The sequence below is a fragment of the Vanessa atalanta genome, chromosome 8, assembly GCF_905147765.1.
Source record: "Vanessa atalanta chromosome 8, ilVanAtal1.2, whole genome shotgun sequence".
Lineage (NCBI taxonomy): Eukaryota > Metazoa > Arthropoda > Insecta > Lepidoptera > Nymphalidae > Vanessa > Vanessa atalanta.
In genome coordinates, this window is record NC_061878.1 from 7,427,116 (window position 1) to 7,450,488 (window position 23,373).

The 23,373-nt window shown below is 29.8% G+C and overlaps 1 protein-coding gene across 1 annotated transcript; it reads right to left on the reverse strand.

The window, feature by feature from the left end:
- Positions 1-2,114: 2,114 nt before the first annotated feature.
- Positions 2,115-15,273, reverse strand: LOC125065674 (protein dimmed-like). The gene is made up of 5 exons (XM_047673437.1): positions 14,925-15,273; positions 4,700-4,849; positions 3,159-3,382; positions 2,899-3,038; positions 2,115-2,581 (listed from the first exon to the last, which is right to left on the reverse strand). Exons 2-5 carry the CDS (start codon positions 4,839-4,841, stop codon positions 2,455-2,457), a joined length of 633 nt encoding a protein of 210 aa, XP_047529393.1. The 5' UTR covers positions 4,842-4,849; positions 14,925-15,273; the 3' UTR covers positions 2,115-2,454.
- Positions 15,274-23,373: the final 8,100 nt, after the last annotated feature.

Consider the following 23,373-nt stretch of genomic DNA (forward strand, 5'->3'; position numbering starts at 1 on the left):
CTTAGATTTGTTCCTATTACCGTGAGATCTACAGCTTTATAAGCTAATCACTTGACTATCGAAGCAGTGAAATAATTTAAATGTTGTTTTCTTTCGAATATTTATTCTAATAATAATATAAAAATGTAATATACTATGACAATACAGTATCGCGTATAAAACACAATAGACTAGTTAGTAATCGTATATCGTTATAAGGAAAATACAAGGACAAGAAGGACAAGAAGGACAAGAAGATCACAACAACTGTCCGATCGAAAGTAGATTCTTGGTCGAAGCTTATGCCGAATAACATTCATCAATCATTCAAACTCTAAGCTTAGGTTAATAAAATCCACATACTTGGAAATTTAAACAAGTTATGAACAAAATTAACAATCACAATGTATATATAGTCAGTGTGATCCTCGTCCCTCGCGCATCGCTTCTTGCAATCGTAACGAATTGTTCAATTTCGAAGAAACGAAGCGAAGTTTCTGTCGGACAGTCAGACACTGTGACAGCTGATCGAAAGCTCTGCGTTTGTCAATTGATATTTGATGTCGCTCAGACATTTGGAATGTTTTCTAGGTATGGATGATTTTCAATAATAGTAAAATCTATATATAAGCATAACGATCTAAACTTCGTTATTATATTAATTATAGGGTAATTGGTAATTCGACGTATTCCCGTTAGAAGGTGATAGGGGTGATTATTTGCGATTATTGATGAAACCCCCCATATGCAAATGTGAACCATTTTTGCTCGTATTACGTCGTTTAGCTTTTTTTTTCAAAATAAGTCGAAAATGCAACCTATATGATGAAATCTATATTATTTCAATATTTTTCCTTAAAAACAAAAAGAAATCATTATGAAACTTGTCTTGCAGATTATTTTAAAAACATGACCGTTTTCTTAGCTCTCCAAAAATGTATAACAACTAGAAACTTATTTCAAAGCAACCGAAAAAAAATGTCCACAATGGACGCTGCTGGAAGTGCGTATTCGAACAAAATTTAAATTTGCTCTTGGAATGTCTCGCAAATAAGTTAAATGCATACGTAACCGATGCAAGATAATTCACGTCGGTTTTACAATCGCCGGCTACCCCATGTATCAATTTTTAATGGAGTGTATTGGCGAATCCGGGAAACTAAAACCCTCTATATGTCCATACGAAAACAAGAAAAAAAAAAATAAAACATTTTGCATATCAATTTTATTATCATAGTAAATATTTTCAGTATTTTTGCCACGTCGTTCCTTAAATTTGTATAATAATATATTTCAAGATCTTAATACTAATCTAAATCACAAACTGTATATTAATATTAATTACATTATAAATAATATGATTAAACAAAATGCGAATCGCAAATTGCTTGCATTTACTTTAGATATTTGAACTTACTGTACAATCGGTAACTATAAATTGAGATTACTTTAATTGAAATTAAATAAGTACCTAGGTACCATCACAATAAATCTTGATGTCAATAACTTTAATAATAAATATGCTTTTTATAAATAGAGCCTTTACATTTTTAATATAATATTCAATTTATCCTTTATCATCATTTTATAATAAGTATATATTGTTGAACATAGTCATTAGTCGTACTTTTTTTAATTTATAATAAAATGAATTGACAATACACCTGTAATAACTGTACTGAAATATAAATTTACTAAAATATAGTCTCACTTAAAACATATAATTGGCACCTCGCGAGAGAGAGATCTTTGTAGCTTTGAATAATTTTATTTTAGAGTGTTAAAGGTAATCAGTACAGAGACAATTCAATGAAAAGGCTTTGTAGACTGAGAAATATTGGAAAATAACATAAATATAGAATTTTCAAAACGAAATAGTATTTTAATCAACACAAAAAATATATAAAGGAAATCGAATTTAAAACATTAAATAAAGGTTATCGTTCATTTTGTATAATAAATATATATTTAGTTTTCATTTACGTTGGTTTCGCAGTTTTATTACATTGTTCTGTTTGTAATTTACGTACAAAAAAGATAAATTTGCTATTTATTACCATTTTAATATGCTATGTATTATCTTTATTTTTTAAATTAAACTACGAAACCTTAAGTTGTTTTTTATCTTTAATTCACTTTTGGTATTGCAGGTACAATAGTAACCAATTACTTTCCTTTTTCTTTTTTTTTTCTTTTTTAAATAGCGTCATTAATTGTAATGTCATAAATAATCTTTTCATGCAAGTTAATCTACGACTAGGTAATATAGCATGTTTGTTCTGTCTCGATGTCCATACATTGCCAGGTAGTCGTAGGATTGACTTTAGGAGCATGAAAGGAAAAATATTTAGAATTAACATTAGTTAACGTTATCTCTATATATTTTTCTTTGCTGAACTGCCCTCGTGTATTCGAGTTCCTGTCCATGCATGCTGATATAGTTTGTGGGCCCGCAGTTTAGGAATCATTGCGTCGTCAAAGGCACCCACTTGGCACCGGCGAGGGGTCTTCCCTGTCATGGTCGTTTGGCAAGTTGTTGTTATGTTCTTGCTCCCTGCTTAGAACGAAAACCGGCTCTACATTCTCATCATCACTGTTGAATCTGTAAAGTGACAAAATATTCATGACAGAAAATTAATTTGAATTTAACTACACCATATATTTACTTATTTAAAGACTTTTTGAAGGTTTAATAATAAGTGTAACATAAAATATCAATATAATAAAGCGATATATTTTAATTCGATTAATGTTGGCTAGCAATATAAAAATATTAAATTTAACAAATTAAGTTTCATACTTGAAATGATGACTATACAAAAATATTTCGAAATGGATCCTCTGATTGCAACTCTTTATATAATTATTAATTATTTTTTATTTAAAATAATATATCCAACTAAATATAATTTTACTTACAAATAACGAGGAACTTCACCCCTCATGGTGCATATGGCATTTGTCAGGGCTTTCACATAATTTTTGGCAAGGGTTAATGTTTCTATCTTCGACAGACTCCGGTTGTCCTTTTTAACATGAGGAATAACACGACGAAGATCCTGAAATAAAAAAACGTAAGCCACTATAATAATCGATCGTCTATCTTACATATTATTTGTGTAAAAGGAAAAGCGTATTATTTAAGAAATTTTCGCTTATCTTAATAATTGTGTAATTACCTCAAACGCACGATTTAGCGAATGCATCCGCATTCGTTCCCGTTCATTGCTTTCTAATCTACGCAAATTACGTTCCCGGGCGGATATACCGCAGCGGCGTCGACGACCGGGTCCGCTGGAACCACTTGTTGTTCCCGAAGAGGAAGAGCTCGCTGGTGTCCGTCGAGGCCTGCATACCCGACGAGGAACTTGCTCATCACTACCACTGCCACTATCGTAGAAATCTAAAACATTTGTTCAAAATGTTTATTGCGGTTGAAGTGAAAGTTACTTAGCAGCGGAAGGCAATCCACTTACATCAAATGTTCGTTGTAGATAATAAGACCCATTAAGTAATAATGTGGGGTATTCTATTTGGAATCTTATAAATTGAATAAAAAGTGTTTGTCGGATGACGTGGAATAAAATGACGAGATTATACGAGCATATGTAACTGTTGTTCGTAATAACGACTTACGTGCCGTGCCGTTATACTGTATATGTAGATTGTGAAAAGAAAAACCATCAGTATCAAAGCGTGGGTTTTCATTAAATAGCGCCACTTGTCCTATCGATATTATCTAAATCAATACGTCGCTGTTTATTTTATCTTTGGAAACGTTGTAATAAAAGAAACAATATTTATAAGTAATTTGTTTTCATTCCTTATCGTCACTATCGTACTTTATGGTTTAACTTCAAAATAATACCGGATTTATCTTATCCATTATTATTTATTCGAAACAAAAATTGCCTAATTACCTGCCTAATTTAAAATAAACCTTTAAGAAAGCACTTAAATTAATAGCTGTTCTAATATTCACTAAAAACGTTGTGATTATTGAACGCATTTTTTTATGCACAACTAATAATTCCATAATCAATAGTTGCTTCAATAAATATAGCAAGAAACGACACTTTTACAGATATCTCGGGTGAAAAGTATCGTCCAAATATTTATCGATTAGAAAATTGAAATTAAAGAAGTACATTTTGAGAGCACTTTAACGTTGCAAGAGACCGGGTCGAAACTTGAGTGTTACGTGACGCGACTACACGCTTGATAAAGTATTTGCGTAAGAGCAGACTAATCGATTTTAACGCGCCGCTACGGGTGATTTTCGTAATGTTCTTATCAACCTCGTCATTTGCACCGGTTTTACACGCATAGTAAACAATATATTGGTTAAGGAGTATGTGGAATGTTGTCGTGGTCATAAAATACGTTTTTGCGGATAAAATACTAGACTTGCTTTTGCATAGGTCGTTAAGTATTTAAAATTACAATATAGGTACATATAATTTAAAAAAAAAAACATGCATCGGTGTCCCCTTGTTGATAGTATAATGATTATAGAATATAATATGCACTTCGATTAAGATCTACTTTTTTAATATGTGCAATATACAGTTCGGTGCCTGGTTAACCTTCAAATATTCGCTTATATAAAAATAAAAATAAAATATTAAGCCATTAAACATTAACCCAAGCATGAAGGTCAGCTATTAAATTCAATTAATATTACTATCGTTGCTATTTACAGTACATAGAAATTACTAACCACCAGCTTGCTCGATTTTTATATCCGCCTCCTCTTGTTTACTATCATAGTACTCGGAGCCGCCGTTGTCATAGCACAGCATCATTTGATCGGGAGATGCCGCTTCTGAACCACCGCCTTCAGCGCTTGCCCACTGAGGCATGTTTTTCTCTGCAATAACAAAGAATACAATATTATATATACAATATATATTATATAAATAATTATTCGGTAAATTGTCTCGTTGGTCTTGTGAACAGTATATATATACGGTTGCAGATCCCGAGAGAGGGCCGAATTATCCATTTTCCTAGGCAAGACATGTCTCGTAAAAGATGTATTTTATATAACAATGTATTTATATTTATAATAACGATGCTTTTTACTACATTTCGAAAATATGCCATATCGTATTACAAATAGGAGATACGGTCAAAAATTCGTTCAACTTTCAATATCAATAGTTTTTAATACTTTATAATAAAATATCTATATTTACAATAGGGATCCTTAGTTGGTGTGATGTTGCCTACATCGCTAATGGATAATTCGCTCTTGTCCCGAGATTATGAGTTCAAGCCTCGATTCACTATTGGGTTTTTCTGAAGAGAATTTCTTAGAAGCAGCCCGAAGTTTGTAAGTTGACATTCCCGTGCCTCGTGCCTCGCACGTGGTATAGGAATGGAAATTTAGAGAATTCGTCATTCGTTGTTATATTATATAACTCGATATCTTCAACGATTAATGCGTAGGTTTCACTATCTGAGTGTACGTGTAAATTACATAAAAAATTACCATGAAGGTTAAAAAAAACAATGTTTCTCTTCGCGGCTCATTTGTGAAGGGCGTTTAAAAGGGCGAACCTATATTTCATATGAAAACTATAACACTAATTACTAGCAGTTAAATATAAAAAAAAAAACACTATTCAGACTTTGCCTATGAAATTTTTTGAAAAACTGATATGACAATATTATTTCTATTGTTAGCACGTAAATGCTGGCAATTTATAAATGTTGTTTATATTATTCGTTTAAAATAATTTAAATCAATATAATAAATTTAAATAAAAACTGCCAGTTTAAAAAACTTAGTAGGGAAATTCGCGTGCGCGAGTCTGTCACACACCGGTATTTATAATAATTACATTCAGAAATATTAGTCCTACATAAACACAAGTGCAGTGTTTAGCCACCCCGTGAGATGAAGGTACATATAGAAGGTATGTAACAATACATCTTTTTTATAAACTACATATTAATTAATAACAAAATTATAAGTTAAATGCACAATGTTATTAATAAAAGGAACATTTACTTATATGTTAGTTAATGAAAAATTCACGGTATTATTTATATAATTCGTATAATGATTAAATATTCGATTTCTTTGATGACCGTTCACTACAGCGATTAATACAGTATAAATAATTATACCTACTGTGTATACATTTTAATTTATTTTTTTTATAAACCCAAAACTGCACCAATTTTATTATAATTATTGAATGTTGTAAACGTTATGTGTCAGTAAAATGAAGGAATAAGCTACATTTATTAAACCATAATTAATTTTTCAGCCACGAGTGTACGATACCCAAAAAACGATACGACCAAAAGTCTATTAGTGGCAGAAGCCGAAGCCGAAAGTTTTCTAATCCATAACTTTTTTTTATTTTAATTTATGTTGACTACCGAAATAGGTGATTAGTAGTTTAGATTTAGTAGTAGGGAAGTTACCTTGTGACTTATCAAACATAATAACTCAAAATAATGTAATTTATACCATTTTATAAAATTTATAATCATTTAATCTACGATTACACGTCACTCGGCGAATTTCGCTACAGAATATACATATATCCTTAGTCTCCTGATGATATTCTTAATTAACGCTACTTTTATTAGAAAATAATCAAATACAGGTATGAATTAGTTTTGTTTTGATTTGTACCGGCAAGTGGTAAAGACAGCCGTGCAGCGTAACTCAGTGTAACCCTCTTCTTTTGTGCTCTCGCTCAAACGTAACGATTCCTTCAATTACGACTTAAACTTCGTTTCATTTTGTTTGACGTCGCAGGTATGACTGAATATGGTTTTTTGCAAACAAAGGTACGCTTTAATTTACGCTAATCCAACTTAATTGGGAAGAGTTCAGCCCTAGGCGTACCAACGACTTATCGTGCTTTCCAAGGAACGGAAGTGCACACACTTCCTATTTCCCGACCGGAGCCTACTGAACATTTTTCCAACCGGCCATTAAATCAACGTATTTTCGATAAAGTTCGAATGTTAACTTCGACTTTCTATAAACTAGAAAAGCTAAACTTTCGATATCTACAACGTTATCTAATTTATTAATTCTCTTAGTGATTAATGAGGTTCTAATTTACACTGCACATCCTACGCAACTTACAAATAATGCTAAATGAATTTTATACAGGCAGCTGAGTCGAATTAACGTCTACATCGATAAAAAGAGAAGGTATCTAACATGACACTGAACAAATTCTACTAAGAATTTCTATAGTTACATTGTATTTGGCATTTTTCTCTATATTATATTGATTGAAATCAAAATTAAGGTGTTTCTAATCTAGCCATAACATATCTTTCATAGTAATGAAACAGTTTTCTAAAAGTATTAGTAGTTTTAAGCTTTTAGAGCATCACGTTCATCCTAAGTTTAAAACGAGGGCGGGGCTCTCCGTCGCTAAGCAACCGCCGGCGCGGCGCCCCAGTGGCGCCAACGACAAATGACATTAACATCCATTCCTTTACTTGAGTGACGCTGGAGGACATAATTGTTATAAAGTGACTACTAGATAGGAATAGGAGAAGTCTCAAATTAATATAAGTAAACCATACATCATATGAATCAATATCAATTGATTCATATGATTTCCTGAAATAAATCTATATAAATCCTATCAATATTAAACATATATTATTTGTAAAATTATTAGATATCAAATCAAATAACCTATCTCAAAATGAATCCTCAATTATTGCAAACAAACAAACGAATGAGTGTAACAAGCATGATTATAACTAAAAAGCTACATGCCACGTGTCAATAGTTCTACGGGAAACGTGCTACGCTGCTACGAATGTGTCTGTAAATCCGTACTAAAACGATAATTTCACTAAGATAGTATAATAATATACTACATTAGTAATAGATAAATGAAAATTAATAAAAAATATCTAATAAAAAAAGTTAAGTATCGTAAAGCGTCGTATTACAATGTTTGTAAACAGAGTCTTTAATATGGCTCCTAGGGTACTCTTAATCCAAAGAAATTTTTGCTTAGATCTACGTCGCAGCGCTCGATTGATATATTTTTTAAATTTAAACCTAAATCGCTTCTCATGGGTGGTAATAACAAGGATTATAAAATGTATATAAATCTCAACCACAACAGCTATTTTTAAGAAATATTAGTCAACTGCGAAGAACATTTTACTACATAGTATAAAACAAAATCTCTTCCCGCTGTCTGTCTGTCCTGTAATCTCAATTCTATAAAACTACGCAATGGTTTTTGATGCGGGTTTATATGGATAATACATGCAATTTTGTAGAGAACGATAAAAAAAAAAAAAATTTAATATTGCATTACGTGCTTTCCGATTTGGCATTGGCACTGGCACTAGAATGTTACACTGTCAATTTCCACAGTTCTAGCTAATTTTGAGATTTTTTGACAAAAAACCCAACAACTTTCTATCGATTCGACTCGGGGCTCGAGCTCAGGATCATAAAAACAGGTTTTAATGAAACTCCATACATTATTCCTAGCCCTAGATTTAGTTAATAAGCATAAAAATTGTGTACTTTTGTTTTCTTGGGTGTGTGAATAAATAAATTATTATTATTATTGCAAACATACTTCATTTTAGTAGGCAGCTTAGGGGTACCGTAATATCCCATGGGATTCTAACTGCGACATTTATTACACAATTTTATATTCACAAAATTAGCGTAAAAAATTAAATCATTAAATAATACATGTTTTATTATTTAAATGGAATTTCATCGTCTTTGTTGATAAACATAGATAAAAATTATATCGATAAGGAAACTATTACTTTATTTCATTATTATAAAATTAAACATTGCAGTTATCGTGATTGATATAAACCACGAAATGTGACCTACAAATTATTTTTAAAATATATGAAAGTCGTGAATTAAAAATGCAAGACGATAAGATGTCTCCTGACTTAACGTGACGGCCAAGTCGTAAAAAAATGTTATAAATCCAATAATATAAACTATTTTTAAAAACTCTACTTGTTTTATTTAGATTTTCTTGTATAAGTAAAGTTAAGACATATCTAACAAATAATAAAGAGAAAATTGAATTGAATTGAATTGAGATTCTAATTTCAAAGTTTTTTTTTTCAATTACATGTTTTAACACTGAAGCAAAGAATCAACTCAAAAATAATAGCAACCAAAGCAAAGTCACAATAAATTAATATTTAACGATGATGGAATAAAGAAAACTCTCTCTTAACAAGTGAATGTAACAACCACATGAGCTAAATTATTCATAGAGTGAATTTGTATTCAGTATAGCAAGTCCTTATTTTGAGACAGGTCGACTATGTCACCAGTTTTTTTATTGGAGAAATTTTTATTTTTAAATAGATATGCGTATTTCGACAGTTTATTAGGTATTTGGCTAAATTTATTAAAAAAATGTAAAACCTCCTAATACGAGAATTTTACTAATACAAGTCTCAGACTACAGCTTTATTATGTTAGGTAAGTGGAATTATATCGAACGAAAAAAAAAGGATTTAAAAACTTATTAAACATTTTAGACGTAACAGTTATTTATATTGCAGTAATTCTTACTTATTTTAAATAATGTTTTTTGTTAAGGTCAAATAAAACATAATATTTTATGTAAGTAACATAACGACAATCTGCGTCATGAAGTTAACACTTGTTTCAATAAATTATATTATAAATATATTTCGCTAAAAAGCTATAATACTTCACGTGTAATATATATACAGTCTGATTAAAGAAATGACATTTTAAATATAGTTTCTTATCTATCTTTCTTATATTTTAAATTCTGAATAACGATCTCATAAAGAAAGCATCAAGTACATCACTCTTACAAATCAGAGCAAATAAAGTGTATATTGCTAGATAATCAAAACCTCGTAACGATAATGTTACTTTGCGCTTTCATATTTCTTTAATGAGCAAAATCGTTCCGAGATAAAGAAGAGTAGGATTTAAAATTAAGCAAAAAATACTCAAAATTATCCAAAAAACAAATAATAGTTATTTATTAAAGTCTAAAATGTATGTAAGTCAGGGTTACCGGTTATCAATCCTTAATCGGATAATTTTGAGGGCATATTTATGAATTTATATGTGTAGGTATGTATTTTCATATATCTTGTAAACAAATTACTAATTATATTGCCACGTTATACATGGGAGAAGATGAAATACTCGTAAATCGTAACAAACCTATTACCTACTGTAATTTTTATTTAAGTTTTATATAATTGTATACTATTTTTAAATAAAATAAATTATAGCCTGAACCCGTTTATAATGATTACATAAATTCAAACAAGTAGTATAAGAACGCGTTCAATCGTTGACATTTGCTTGGCATTTAAAACAACGGACAATCAGTAAGGCCAACGTGGTTAGTTCTTTCCTGAGATCTCAAGAATCATTTTTAACTTTATATAAAGAAAATCAATAAGAGTCAATAACACACCTAGATCTCTCTATAAGCTTATAAAGCTTATAGTATACAACAGTTTTTCCAATGAAATGACGTATAGAATCTCATGTCTAGTTAATAAATACGTCATTGAGAGCAGCGTGGCGGGCGACCTTCACTGGCCGTGCCGTACACTTTCGCCTTGCCACCACCGTTAGCCGCAATATCTATCTCATATTAGAGAATAGAAAAGTAATAAGTAATACATATAAAACGTTAATATCAATTTTCGCTATTATATCTGCTAATAAATATCTCGTGGACTATAAATTTATGACCTTAATATTTGTAGAGTTCACTGTATATTAAAGTTTATATCCGACTTGTTTTCTTATTCTTTTTCTAATTATTAATAAATAATTTGCTATTTATTAAACAATTCGTATTTCACATTATCATAGAAAAATATTATTTTTATTGTAAGTAGTTAATTTATGCTTTGTACTTTTGTACAAGATTTCCAGATCGTTTCCTTATTTAACTTTTATTTATGTGCTTAAACTATTAGTATTAAATACATAATATTATAGGATAAGTAAAAAGTCTATTAAATTAAGCTGTATAAAAGATTTTCTCAGATATTATACCCTTTCACATACGATCACATTACATTGCAATTTACTACATAGGTACTTAACTAAAGTGTAAAATCGCTAATGCAATACCAGTATTTCCTAATTCAACAAATTAGAAACATACTTACATATAAATCATAAAATTGTAGCACACGACTGTAATATGACGTAACTTGTATCTAAAAATAAATTTATTATTTTACCCTTAGTGATTCAAAATATTGTTTTATTTTCGATATGAATGATATTCATGATATTAATATATCTCTGTAGATTATTACAATTAAAATTTAAAAATGGTACATTCATAATACAAATACATGATTTCGTATTATCATTGACGAAAGTCAAGTCATTATTATGTAAATAATAATTGATTACACAATATATTTTTTAAAAAATATATGTAGTTTTAAATTCACGACTATAACTACGTCTGAACTAAAGAACTAATGCTAAAGAAAGCATGTTGATAATTAAGGTAGAAATGAAGAATTCAAATTACTTACATTGAGATGTGTTAAGTTATCGTTTCACTCTTATGAAACTACTTATTAAATGATAACATCTTCCCCGAATGTTATTGATACGTGAGTTTATTTAAATAGTACAAGCGTACGTATCAGCCGTGTTCAGAGTACGTGTATCAATGTAATTAATTACACGCAAACTTTATCAATATTGTTTGCAACGGAATCAGCTGATCAAATAAAGAACAAATGAAATAAATGAATTGTATTCGCTAATGTAAGAAAATTCAAGAACATTTTTTTAAATTATATTATATAAACTATAAACAAATAATTTTCTTTTAAATTAAAATCTTTATTATTTTTATTGCGTTAATTTTACTCAATTGGGTATTACGTTTTATATACGCAACAAATATGTGTAATTTTATTTATACATTTAACTACCATTAAATACTACTAAAAAACTAAAAAAAAATTACTTAATTTGTCATTATTTTTCAATATAAATGAAATAATAGAAATATGAATATGTGTAATTATATAAAAAAAAAACTATTTTTTATAGAATTACACAATTCATATTTCTCCTCCAATTAAATAAGTGTCAATTTGTATTAAGTAGATATTAGTAAACCAGGATCGAACCTACGACTGTCACATCATCAGACCTTCCATACCATTGTTATATTATTGATCATAGTAAATTTATATATGTATGAAAACTTTGTTGCAATATTTCATTTGATTAGAATTTTAAAAAAGAACTATTCTCAAACCATTATACGTCAGCTATCCGGATAACAAAACTGTTACATGAGAAATGGTAAAATTAACACATTAACTCGTGAGCATGAAGTCACGTGCCTCCGCTATCAACTATTTTTAATAAGGAGTTTAAACTGTAAATCGTAATAATTTGCTGATTTTATGCTATAAATAATAAAACACGAGATTAGAACTAAGATTGTTTTGAATATAATATTGCCACTATAAATTATCGTGTCATCTAAAATAGAAATCGTAAATTTATTGGGAAATAGTTAATATTCACGCATAAATTGCTACTCCTGTGGTCTCTCCCAGATCGTTTCGGATTTCCGGCTCATCTGAGTGAATGAAAAAGATAGGACATTTGTGCTTTTATGACGATAGGTAATTTTTGAGATTGGCCAAAATCAAAATTGCCGTATTTTTTAGAACTATGAGAGAATTATAAGAGTAACTGCAAAAACAATGTAGAAAATATATATAAAAACATTTGGAGTATAGTACGAGTTTTCTAGGTCTCTTTTTCTAGGGTTTAAGTTTCTCTGGGAAAACAGAGCCTTACCCTTCGAGCTGACACTCTTGCCGACCTCAAGAGAGTAGATTGAGAACGTAGCAGCTATACCACAAGACGAGACATGCCGAGTTCGGGATGATTTTAGATGTCAGATGATGAATTTCAGATGGACAGATTTGAAAACTCGAATTGCGCCCAATTTATTTTGTTTTAAATATTTTGGAATAGCTTTGCTTAGCGCATATTATTGTGAATTTAAATGGGTTTCAAATATATATGAATTGTTAAACGTCGAATAGTTTCTTTTTTCATAAATAATTTGAAATTTTATACAACGGATATACTCGTACAACGTGTATTATTTACTGGGTCAACCTATTAAAATACTTACTTCAAATGCCAATACTTTTTATTAATACATAATTTACCCACATTCAACTTTGGTGATCAAGTCTTTCGAACTTTTTGAATCGAGTAGTGTTGTAGAAGCTACAGATCCTTTCAATAAAAATAATCGATACAGTTTTTATTACTTTATTTAAATATCAGCCAATATATATAACTTAACACATAATACATTTAGTAAATAGAAATATGTACTCAGATCGTTTTTTAGAATGTTTGATACATACATTTATGTCGATTTGAACTGAAAGTGATAGTATTTCGACTTTCGCTAGTAATGGTGTACTACTTTAAGAGAATTCACTAACCGTTTTTATATAATGTGTTACTAGCAGTAACATTAAGAAACATATCAATTTAATTATTTTGACGTTAAAAGAGACAAGTTAAATTTGATCGTTAATTACTACAACATTTGATTCTGAGATCTTTGCTCTTAGTATTTATAAAATAGAAAATATTTTTCGATATTTTAAAATACAACCTACGCTATATATAAATAATATATTTCAAGGAATACTATAATGAAATTAAATTGAAAATCAACAAATAAGTTTAATTAAACATATTTCAAATAAAAATACTTTCTTGAAATTCTTTTTCAAGTTAGGGACGTGCATAATTATTACTGATACTTGATGATATATTTAGGTAAATAATGTGCTTCCTCAATACATTTTAATCTTTAGTTTTTATATGCTTAGATAAATGAAAGTGGTAATATATTAACTGCCTGTGTTTATTTCGATAGGGATTACTCATTATCTCAAGATTTTGATAAAAATTGTCGCGGACTTATGTTTAATGTAACTGTAAAATCATAGATAAATACATTAAAAATAATATAAATACTGAATTAAAAATATTATTGTCACGTTAATATCACTATCTCTAATTAAAAAATATTATCTATATGCAAAAAAACCGATGTTATAACACTAAATGTTTTAGATCAAATTTACAGGTTTTTCAATTCACGTTTTTAACTAATTATATTGATTTATGACAAGCTTTAAAGTGTTACGATAAAATATTACTTATATTATTTATCGTTATCGTGCATTCGTTACGTCTGTTTTGCATTTATAAATGTTTATAATCATTTTGTTATTTTAAAAGTATTTAAAGGTTTAATGTTAAATCATATAATTTTATAGTGTTTCTATGTAACGTACGTAACTTATGTAAAAAAGTATAAATAGTTTGTATAAAAATAGGTAATGTTCAGGAGGACGTGTCTTAAGTTTAAAACTCTTTAAACTAAAAATCGCGAGCAATAAATCATTATCAGTACTATTTTCCTGTACTTCATTTTACATAATGGTTACCAGCATGCATAGATAACATGTTTTGCAGTTTTAACGTAACAATCCTTTGAAGCTTTTTATAATGTAAAAGAACTGTTTTTCGAAGATTTTTCGCATTCTTTTCGAATGAATAATTTGTGAAAGTGAACGTACTTATTTGACGAGGATGTTAAGTTTATTCAAATTTAGTTATCAAATAGGAAGTCAAAAATAAACAGTAAACGTGTATATCAAGTTAATAATCGGTGCAATAACTATCGATATTATAGAACTCGAGTTATACGAATATATTAAGTAACTAAATTGGAACTCTTACGAGATGCGTTACAAATATTGTTTGTCAATCTATTCGTGTAATTTAACAAAGAATTTGCCTTTCACTTAGCATTCAGAACTGACACGTAGGTTAAATTTTTGTCTGACTCGGGATCAGAACTTACCTTGCAATGCCGCCGTGGTAGAGATGCCAGGGAAATGCACAAGATAAATTTCACTGCGTCATCATGGTTCAAACAAGAATGTAACTAGCGAAAGTGATAGTTTCCGCGTATTGGTGCGCGAGATGCGAATTAGTAAACGTGTCGGTAACAGCGCCGTACGGCACAGGCATTCACGGCGACTACTCGGCTCGTATTGGAGTCTTGGAGCAAGTGCGGCTGCGGAGCGATTGGAGCTTGCAAACCTAACTTGCGCGAGGCTCGACTTACGTCAGCACTCAGCACGAACAACCCTCATCCCCGTTTTTCTATATTACATTTAACACATATCGCATCGAAAAGCTCAATAGACGTCTTCATCGCGCCAACGACTTGATTATACTAATTGATAAATAATGTGCAATTTCACCAAATGCTGCGTCCACAAATATAAATTGCAATTTATATTTTTTATAGCATCCTATACCTATCATAATGTAAATATGTAGTGTAAAGGTTTTATGGAGAAAAACAGATGTAGTATTTAGTTATAAATATATATTTTCAAGGCCGAATCAAATTATGCATAATTTAGATAAAAAATATAGCATCCTGATATCGATTTAGCAATTAGCCTTGGGCGCAATTTAATAAAAAGGGAATTTAAATGTTACAATGAATGAATCACCTAAATAAATTATATATTTATTAACATAAATAACAAATTTAGCAATATATAAAAATATTTAATAGACATTGTTTTTTCATTTAACTGTTTACTACCTACTTATTTTCAGAATAACAAATAATCAAATGAAATTCCCAATTAAAATTAGTAGGTAATATTTTTGATACGTTAACTTTCAAACATTTCCTCGCTATAATAAATACTTAAAGCTCGTTCTTAGACCTGTTGCGCTAGTCTTCCAATACCCGTAGATTAGCAACAAGTGTTTCGCCTACTACTTTCATACCAGTGGCGCGTTCACTCTTGCTCTTTATAACAGATAAAAAGCTGTTTCGAACAAGTTTGATAACATTACGTTGTCTGCTAATACCGATAGACATTTATTTCTTATTTTCAGAATTTTCGCACATATGTTGCCATCTGTTGGCATTTTTCGTAAACTACCTCTACTACATATTATTGATTTTTAGTTTACGCACAGAGTTTGTGGGTGTTTCACCGCAAATACTCTATTACAGATATGTTATGACTGAAATATTTGTTATATCTATTGAACTGTTACATTCATTTGGTACTTATGTTTTAACGCAATCGCGTTTTATTTTTATTTATTACAATAAATATATAAATATTTATTGATTATAAAAATAAAACTTAACCTAAACTAACATATATTGGCGACTTTTTTTGCCACAATTTAAAAAAAAACATTAAACGTCACATTTTGATTGAATCTTAATACTTCTAATGCATATAATTATAAAATATTTTTTATTTATTTGGATTACCTACCCAAGGTAAAGAAATTTTATTTATCTGCTCGCCCGCATTTCAACATACGATATTTCACTGCCCTCATTTAAAAAATACTGTTATAAAAATCATTGATAATTTTAAATTAAAATATTAGATTTTTTAATACTATTTTTGTTTTACTTGTTGACACAACAGGTAAAACACAAATACACATTTTATACATATGATTATAAGCGCCATCTATAGGGCCAAAAAAAATATAAAAAAATATTTGGTGCGTGTGTTCGAAAGTTTCTGAGCCGTAGATATCCAGCGAAAAATTGTTCAAATTTAATCAAAAAATATTAAGGAATTACAACCACAAAATGATCGTTACTCTAACAGCCAAAATATTAATTGCCATGCGTAATCTAAGCGAATATTTTCAAAAACACAAAAACTTTGTAAATAGCATTTAAAGACCTTCAAAATGTGTACATAAATCGACGAATCCGAATCGACGGAAGAATAAGTAATTTTATTTTACTAAGTAGGTATATTATGTATAGACTAATTAAATATATATACAAAAAATATAAACGTTACCATTAGTTAAATTTATTTATTAATCCTTATAAAAATATCATATTATTTTAAACAATTTACAAATAACTAATTATTAAGAGTACGTATATTTTCTAAGTATTAGATGGATAGATTGCTTGGGTACTAATTGAATTGTAAGTATTTGTTTAATGTCATTCATTGCGAAGTCAGTGGTAGAAATTAAAAAACAATCTAAAAATTGACGTTTAAATTATAATTTAAATCAGAAATTTCGGAATATGTAAAAAATTAAATTTCGTGGGTAATGCGCTATAATACACACTTTAATAATACAATCAGACCTGGGTACGGAAGCAAGGCTAACAGCTTACTAAAATAAACACTTTTTCGTACTGTTCGCTATACCCAATATATTTTAAGAAAAAAATAATAATTTGATTAACAGCCATTGACAAGTTTAATTTTAATAAAGATACCATTTTTCTGTTACTAATAATAACAAAAAACTAAATACTTATTCCAAGTTTTTTTATTTAATTTTGCCTTGTTAACGTAATTGCCACGGCTGGTCTAGGCAGTGGTACTAGTGCATAGATTCACAACGTGGCGAAACTGTCCACCGAAGGGTGCTGGAGCGGTCCACTGGGGCGGTAATGAAACAGGAGGCATGTCAATTTTTTATATTATATTGCATACACACACTTGTTCACTATTATATTCCGTCAGGAGGACTATTAAGTTGCTTTATTTACTAATACGTTATTAATAACGTAGGGTTTTGTTAGGAATATAATCATTAGTAAAAAGTATTTATTTTATTTATTTATTTATCCTTTATTGCACCCAAACTTTAAACTAAAAATTACATTTATGCTACACAAAGTTGCATGAGGTGCAACAGGCGGCCTTATCGCTCAGCAGCGGTCTCTTCCAAGCAACCTTTGGGCAGAGGATCATAATATATTTACATATATGGGAAGGGTAGAGTAATTTAAGTCATAATATAATACATACATAATATAAATATATACTATAATAAATATTTACAAAAATAAATACATAAAATATATATATAATAAAGGAGATATAACAGAACAAAAAATTAACAATGACAACACGACTGCTTAATGCAAGAAATAAAAGTCCTTAACCATTCTTTTAAAAACGGCTAACGACTGTGCGCGTCTAATAGCTAAGAGTAGTGAGTTCCAAATTCGAGAAGCTTCAACAGTGAAGGACTTAGAATAATAAGAAGAAGAGTGGGAAAGAAAGTAGTAAATAGACAAAGTTCTAAATCACGTTGATTTTGATTAGTTAGTGTCCTATATGTTTGGCATTACGTTAGAAAGCTATGTTAGGATAGGATCTATTCCAGGGGACTCTGTCACAATAGTTAGGATACAGTGTAATTAAAAACAGTGCAATTTATAACTGACAAAGAACTAATGAACCACTTTGGAGCCTTTCGTGATGATATTGCGTATTATCCAAGCCCACGCTCTTACTCATCGGAAATGTCGATCAAGTCCAATACATTGACAGAGAAAAATTTCTGTAAGTTTACAAATATCTCGTCCATCATCACACCAGAACTGTTGTGTAAACAAAGATACCCAATGGATATAGGGTACTGCTTTAGTGAAATCTACCTCTTAATCTAGACCAGCAGAGTAATAAAGTCCTCCCAACTAGCGGCTTTGTAATTTCACTTATTTAAATTCATAATGGGAGTTGTACCCAACATTTTCTTACTCATAAAGACAAAAATATACTTAACTAGCATCATCATATGGTCTCGATGTTTCGCATGCATAGTTTTAACGATTTTCTTATGGTAGAGTTATTTAAATCTTTAATCATTCGTCTAGATTTTTTTTCATTTAATATTATTTAATACTTAAATCACAGAAATAGTTCCGGAGCTAGTAAGAGTAGTATTTTTTTATTTTATTTATTACTGATTAGGTACTCGTCCCGGCTTCAGATGAGTTACAATAAAAGTATAATAATATACGACTTTTAGATTAAAGAATAACAAGAATTGTGTTTTATGGTGTCGCTGACTGAAATGTTCAGGTTACCTACATGGTAAACCTAAGCCTTGGTCTGGACGGTCGCTGATGCTTCGAAGACCACTTAGTCCCCAAAATCGAGAAGGTAGTGGATGCTATGCGTAGACTGCCGTATAACCACGAAGGACGGAATTAGGAAGTTCGCCGTCTCTATACCACCATCGTGCGTTCGATGAAAGGGCAGCTCAACGGAACTGTTTGTTCACAAATTTCAAGCGTCCGCCACTGAAGGACTAAAGATCCAAAGTTCGCAGCGAAGAGTGTCGCATAGTGGACATACCATGATATCCTACGAGGTGGAAACAGTCCTAGGACATTCAGTTGAGACAGCAGACGCGTCTTCCTCAAACAGAAAACGAACCCTACAAGTGCACATTAGACGTTGAAGTGACGGAAACACTGGCTTTAATGTCTTTATTTTCCTAATGTTTATATACAATAAACGTGTACAAAAAAACGTCTGTTTAATGCACCAGATTTTATTTTTATAATGTTGCACCTTTTCTATTACTACTGCTTCATTCAAATAAACAAAAATATTGAATGTAGATAGGCACATACAATACTTATTATCGTATGAATAGAATTGTAAAAGTCTTGTATAAATTGTAATATTTATCGATATCATGCCGAAATTTACAAATGGAATTGTATGTTTCAAATCAATATCAAATAAGCTTAATTAAGGTATTCATAAAGTATATTTTATCATGTTTACTAGTACTGGTGATGGTTGCTATGTCGAGGCTTGTCAGTATCTACGTAAATATCCTCTATATACGAGCAGGTCAGTGTTCGTATTATTTTAATAAGTAATTCATTATATTTTGTATTATTGAGTGATTCGGATAGGAGCGAATCGTTAATATAGATATATACACATATATTAAATTAATTTGTGAACTCAACCCAGCTAGTGGATTCTTTGTATGGTTGCAGATAAAAAGGATAGATGATTTTTGGTACACCACTCACTACCAGACGGCGAATAGAACATTAAGCCTTTGATTCTGTCGGATTACCGTATCGATTATAGAACTTTACTATAATAAGGAAATAATAAATAAAATAAACATCTTCAGTAAAAAATATTACTTCATTAAATTATTGCAAACTTATTAACTATTCCACTAATTAAATCTAATTTCAAACAAAAAAAAATACATCATACATATTTTGAAAATAATAACATGAAAAAAGTGGTGTCTACGAATACTATATTAATTCTTTATACGCAGATACACACTTAATTCTGCATGATTTAGATAATTATAAACAAAACGATAGCATTGATAAAGCTGATAAAAATAAAAACTTTGTCGAAAACACGCCTTGATGGTTAATTTGAAATTATAAATGATAAATCACATGTTATTATACTCTACCATTTTTATTAATTTACGTCTTGATGTTGTCTGAAAATTAATATTAATTGAGTATAACAGGTTAAGCATGGGACTAATTATATTGATTAAGTAAATATAAAATATCCACTAAATTACTACTTAGAAGCATCTAAGCAATACAAATAAATAAGTCAATTTAGGTAAACTTTTATTAGTTTTAGAATTCCATAACTCTAATTAAAAACTGCTTTGTTTGCGACATTGTTTGCACTGCTGGTTCGAATAAGGGCGTTGTACATCATCACTTGAGGCAAGGAAGGGACAAGGCTAGGTCGAGCGCTCAGGTGACTTACTGATGGTATTTGTTTAATGCCATTTTTTATTGGTTCCTGTAAATTCTTTTAAAATTAGAACTTAGAATTAGACCTGTAAATGTATAATGTATAGATATGATATCATTATTTCTTTTTCATAAGTTAAAATAAAGTGCAACTTTCCTTATAATGGTCTATGGTTTCTTGAATCAAAGAAAATAAAATGTTTTGCACTAAACGTAATTCATTTTACAGCTAAATTACATTGTTATCATTTATCATTTTGTAATTGAAAATTCTAATTAAAAAGCATTTAATATCACCGAATGATTAAGTTATAAAATAGTCACGATGTGACGCAATCAACGTCAATTTATGTATATAATAAATACATATATACTACATGAGTACAACTTCGAACTATAAAAAAAATAAATACCTTTTCTTGAATTAGTACAGTAAAAGCAACTGATCCTATTATAAACACAAAATTAAGGACAAAAAGTGAACAAGCAATTACCAAAAAAACGGTATCAAAACCCATTTTATTATTTTATTATATGAAATTTATATACATATATATAACTATCGATTGGAAGCTAGCACGACACTGACTGATTTTCTGTACTTCTTAGCTATCTAAATACTATGTTGTATATTTTTATCGTGTATTGGATTTTATAATACTGGTGGATTTACAATGGATGGCTTATAAAGACAAATTTGATTTTGTATTCATACAAAAAGCAGCGAATTATTAATAATCATAATTGTTACTTAGTAACGTCATAAAAACGCGTGGATAAGACGGTTTTTTCCTGCTAATGATGAGTTCATGATAGGATCATCTGGATCAAGTTATAGATGCTCGGTACTCTAACAGATACTTATAGGTACTATTAAAAGTACGTAATAAAGACATCGAACTTAAGCACATACTTATATTAGTTAAATTAAAAACACAGTTACAATCAGGTTGCAAAGCTAGCTCTAAAATTTTAATTCTAATAAATACGTAACAAAAGAGCATTCTTTAAATATACATCTGATACTTTACTAGATAATCATTATCTAATCACTAATCACAAATTAATCATATCTATAATCATAGTGCAATCTGCAGACCGGACTATTTAATACAATAGACCGGATATTATTCCTTAAAGGCCGCCAACGCATCTGCAAGACCCCTGGTGTTGCAGATATCCATGGGCGGTGGTAATCACTTTCCATCAGGTGAGCCTCCTGCTCGTTTGCCCCCTATAGCATAAAAAAAAAAATAACAATAGTGAACAAAATTTAAGAAAAGTCTTTTATCTTTAATCAACATATGTATACCTTATAGACTCAATCTACAGAACACCATCAACATAAAACATCAACAATGAACAGAACATGGAATTAAAAGGCCATCGATCGATCGTTGCTTTACCCCAAAAATAATGCAGTAAGACATTATACATATATATAGTAAAACATCGGGAAATAGTCTCGTCTTTGTAACCGCAAATGTCGCAGAGCCAAGTCTACTAACGCTAATCCATTTATGTAAGGGGTCTATTGAAATTAAGTATCAATAATAAGACCTTTTGTAGGAAACATTTTTCTCAAAGATCAGTATTTATAGCAATAAATTTAAAAAATATAAACCCTAATTTTAGATTTGACCATCAAAATAAAATTTGAGGGTAATTTGACTATCATAATAAGTTAACAGCTCGTCGAAATAATATTTTTTGCCATACCTATATTAAAAAAAAAGGTTGTCGCGCAAACAACAAGGTTACACGGTCTTAATATCCGTCTTCGCAGTTTCATCCTACCCTTGACAAAAACCTTGCATCCGTATCAGCCGAGGAAAGTAATCGAAGTCCTCTTCCTTGCGTGCTTGAAACACCGTAGGTATACATGTCTTTACACCTTACACTACGCATGTCAATATTAGCTGACTTAAACGACCATACCTAGATGTATGAAATCTGGACGGACCCTAGAAGCTACTTAAAATCAACTCTAGGTAATAAAAAATTTCGATGATGATGATTTATAAAGATAAAATAAACTTGTATTTTAAACACGCGCCAATGTTAATCAATGTTATGTTTGATATGTGTTTTTTTTTTAAATTTATTTATATAATTAAATATACATTTCATTTTATGTTCCACTATTTTAAAAACGATATAACAAAAATACTATTGGATTTATCTGTACATCGATTGTTTCGTTGTCAACACATATGAAATTAAAAGTATACCACAACAACAAGATAAAATACAAAATAATAAAAAAGTAAGTTTCTTAAATTTAAAAATTAACTTGATAGCTGGCTTGCAATTATTAAATTAGGCCCTTAATTACATTTGAATCAGAAATGATTTATGCTTGAACGGCCCTGAATTAAAATCTAGAATTACATTGGGTCAGATCGCAAATTCTCCGCGGACAACCGAAATTAACAGTTAAAAATCTAACGTATGCACTCCCTATGTACAACATATACATACTTACATCTTAACTCAAGATTACCTACAGGATCAAACACAGGCAAGCATCACCTTTTAGACTTTTAACATGTCTACACGAATCCCATCATTTGTTTATCATTAATTTGATCAGTCTTTAAAGATTTTATAATATAATCTTAAAACTTATTATTCTTGTAAAAGTGAAACTCGAGTATCTTGCCACAGGACTTTGTGTATTAGAAATCTTTTTGTTTTCAATCATATAATATTTTTTTGACATTTT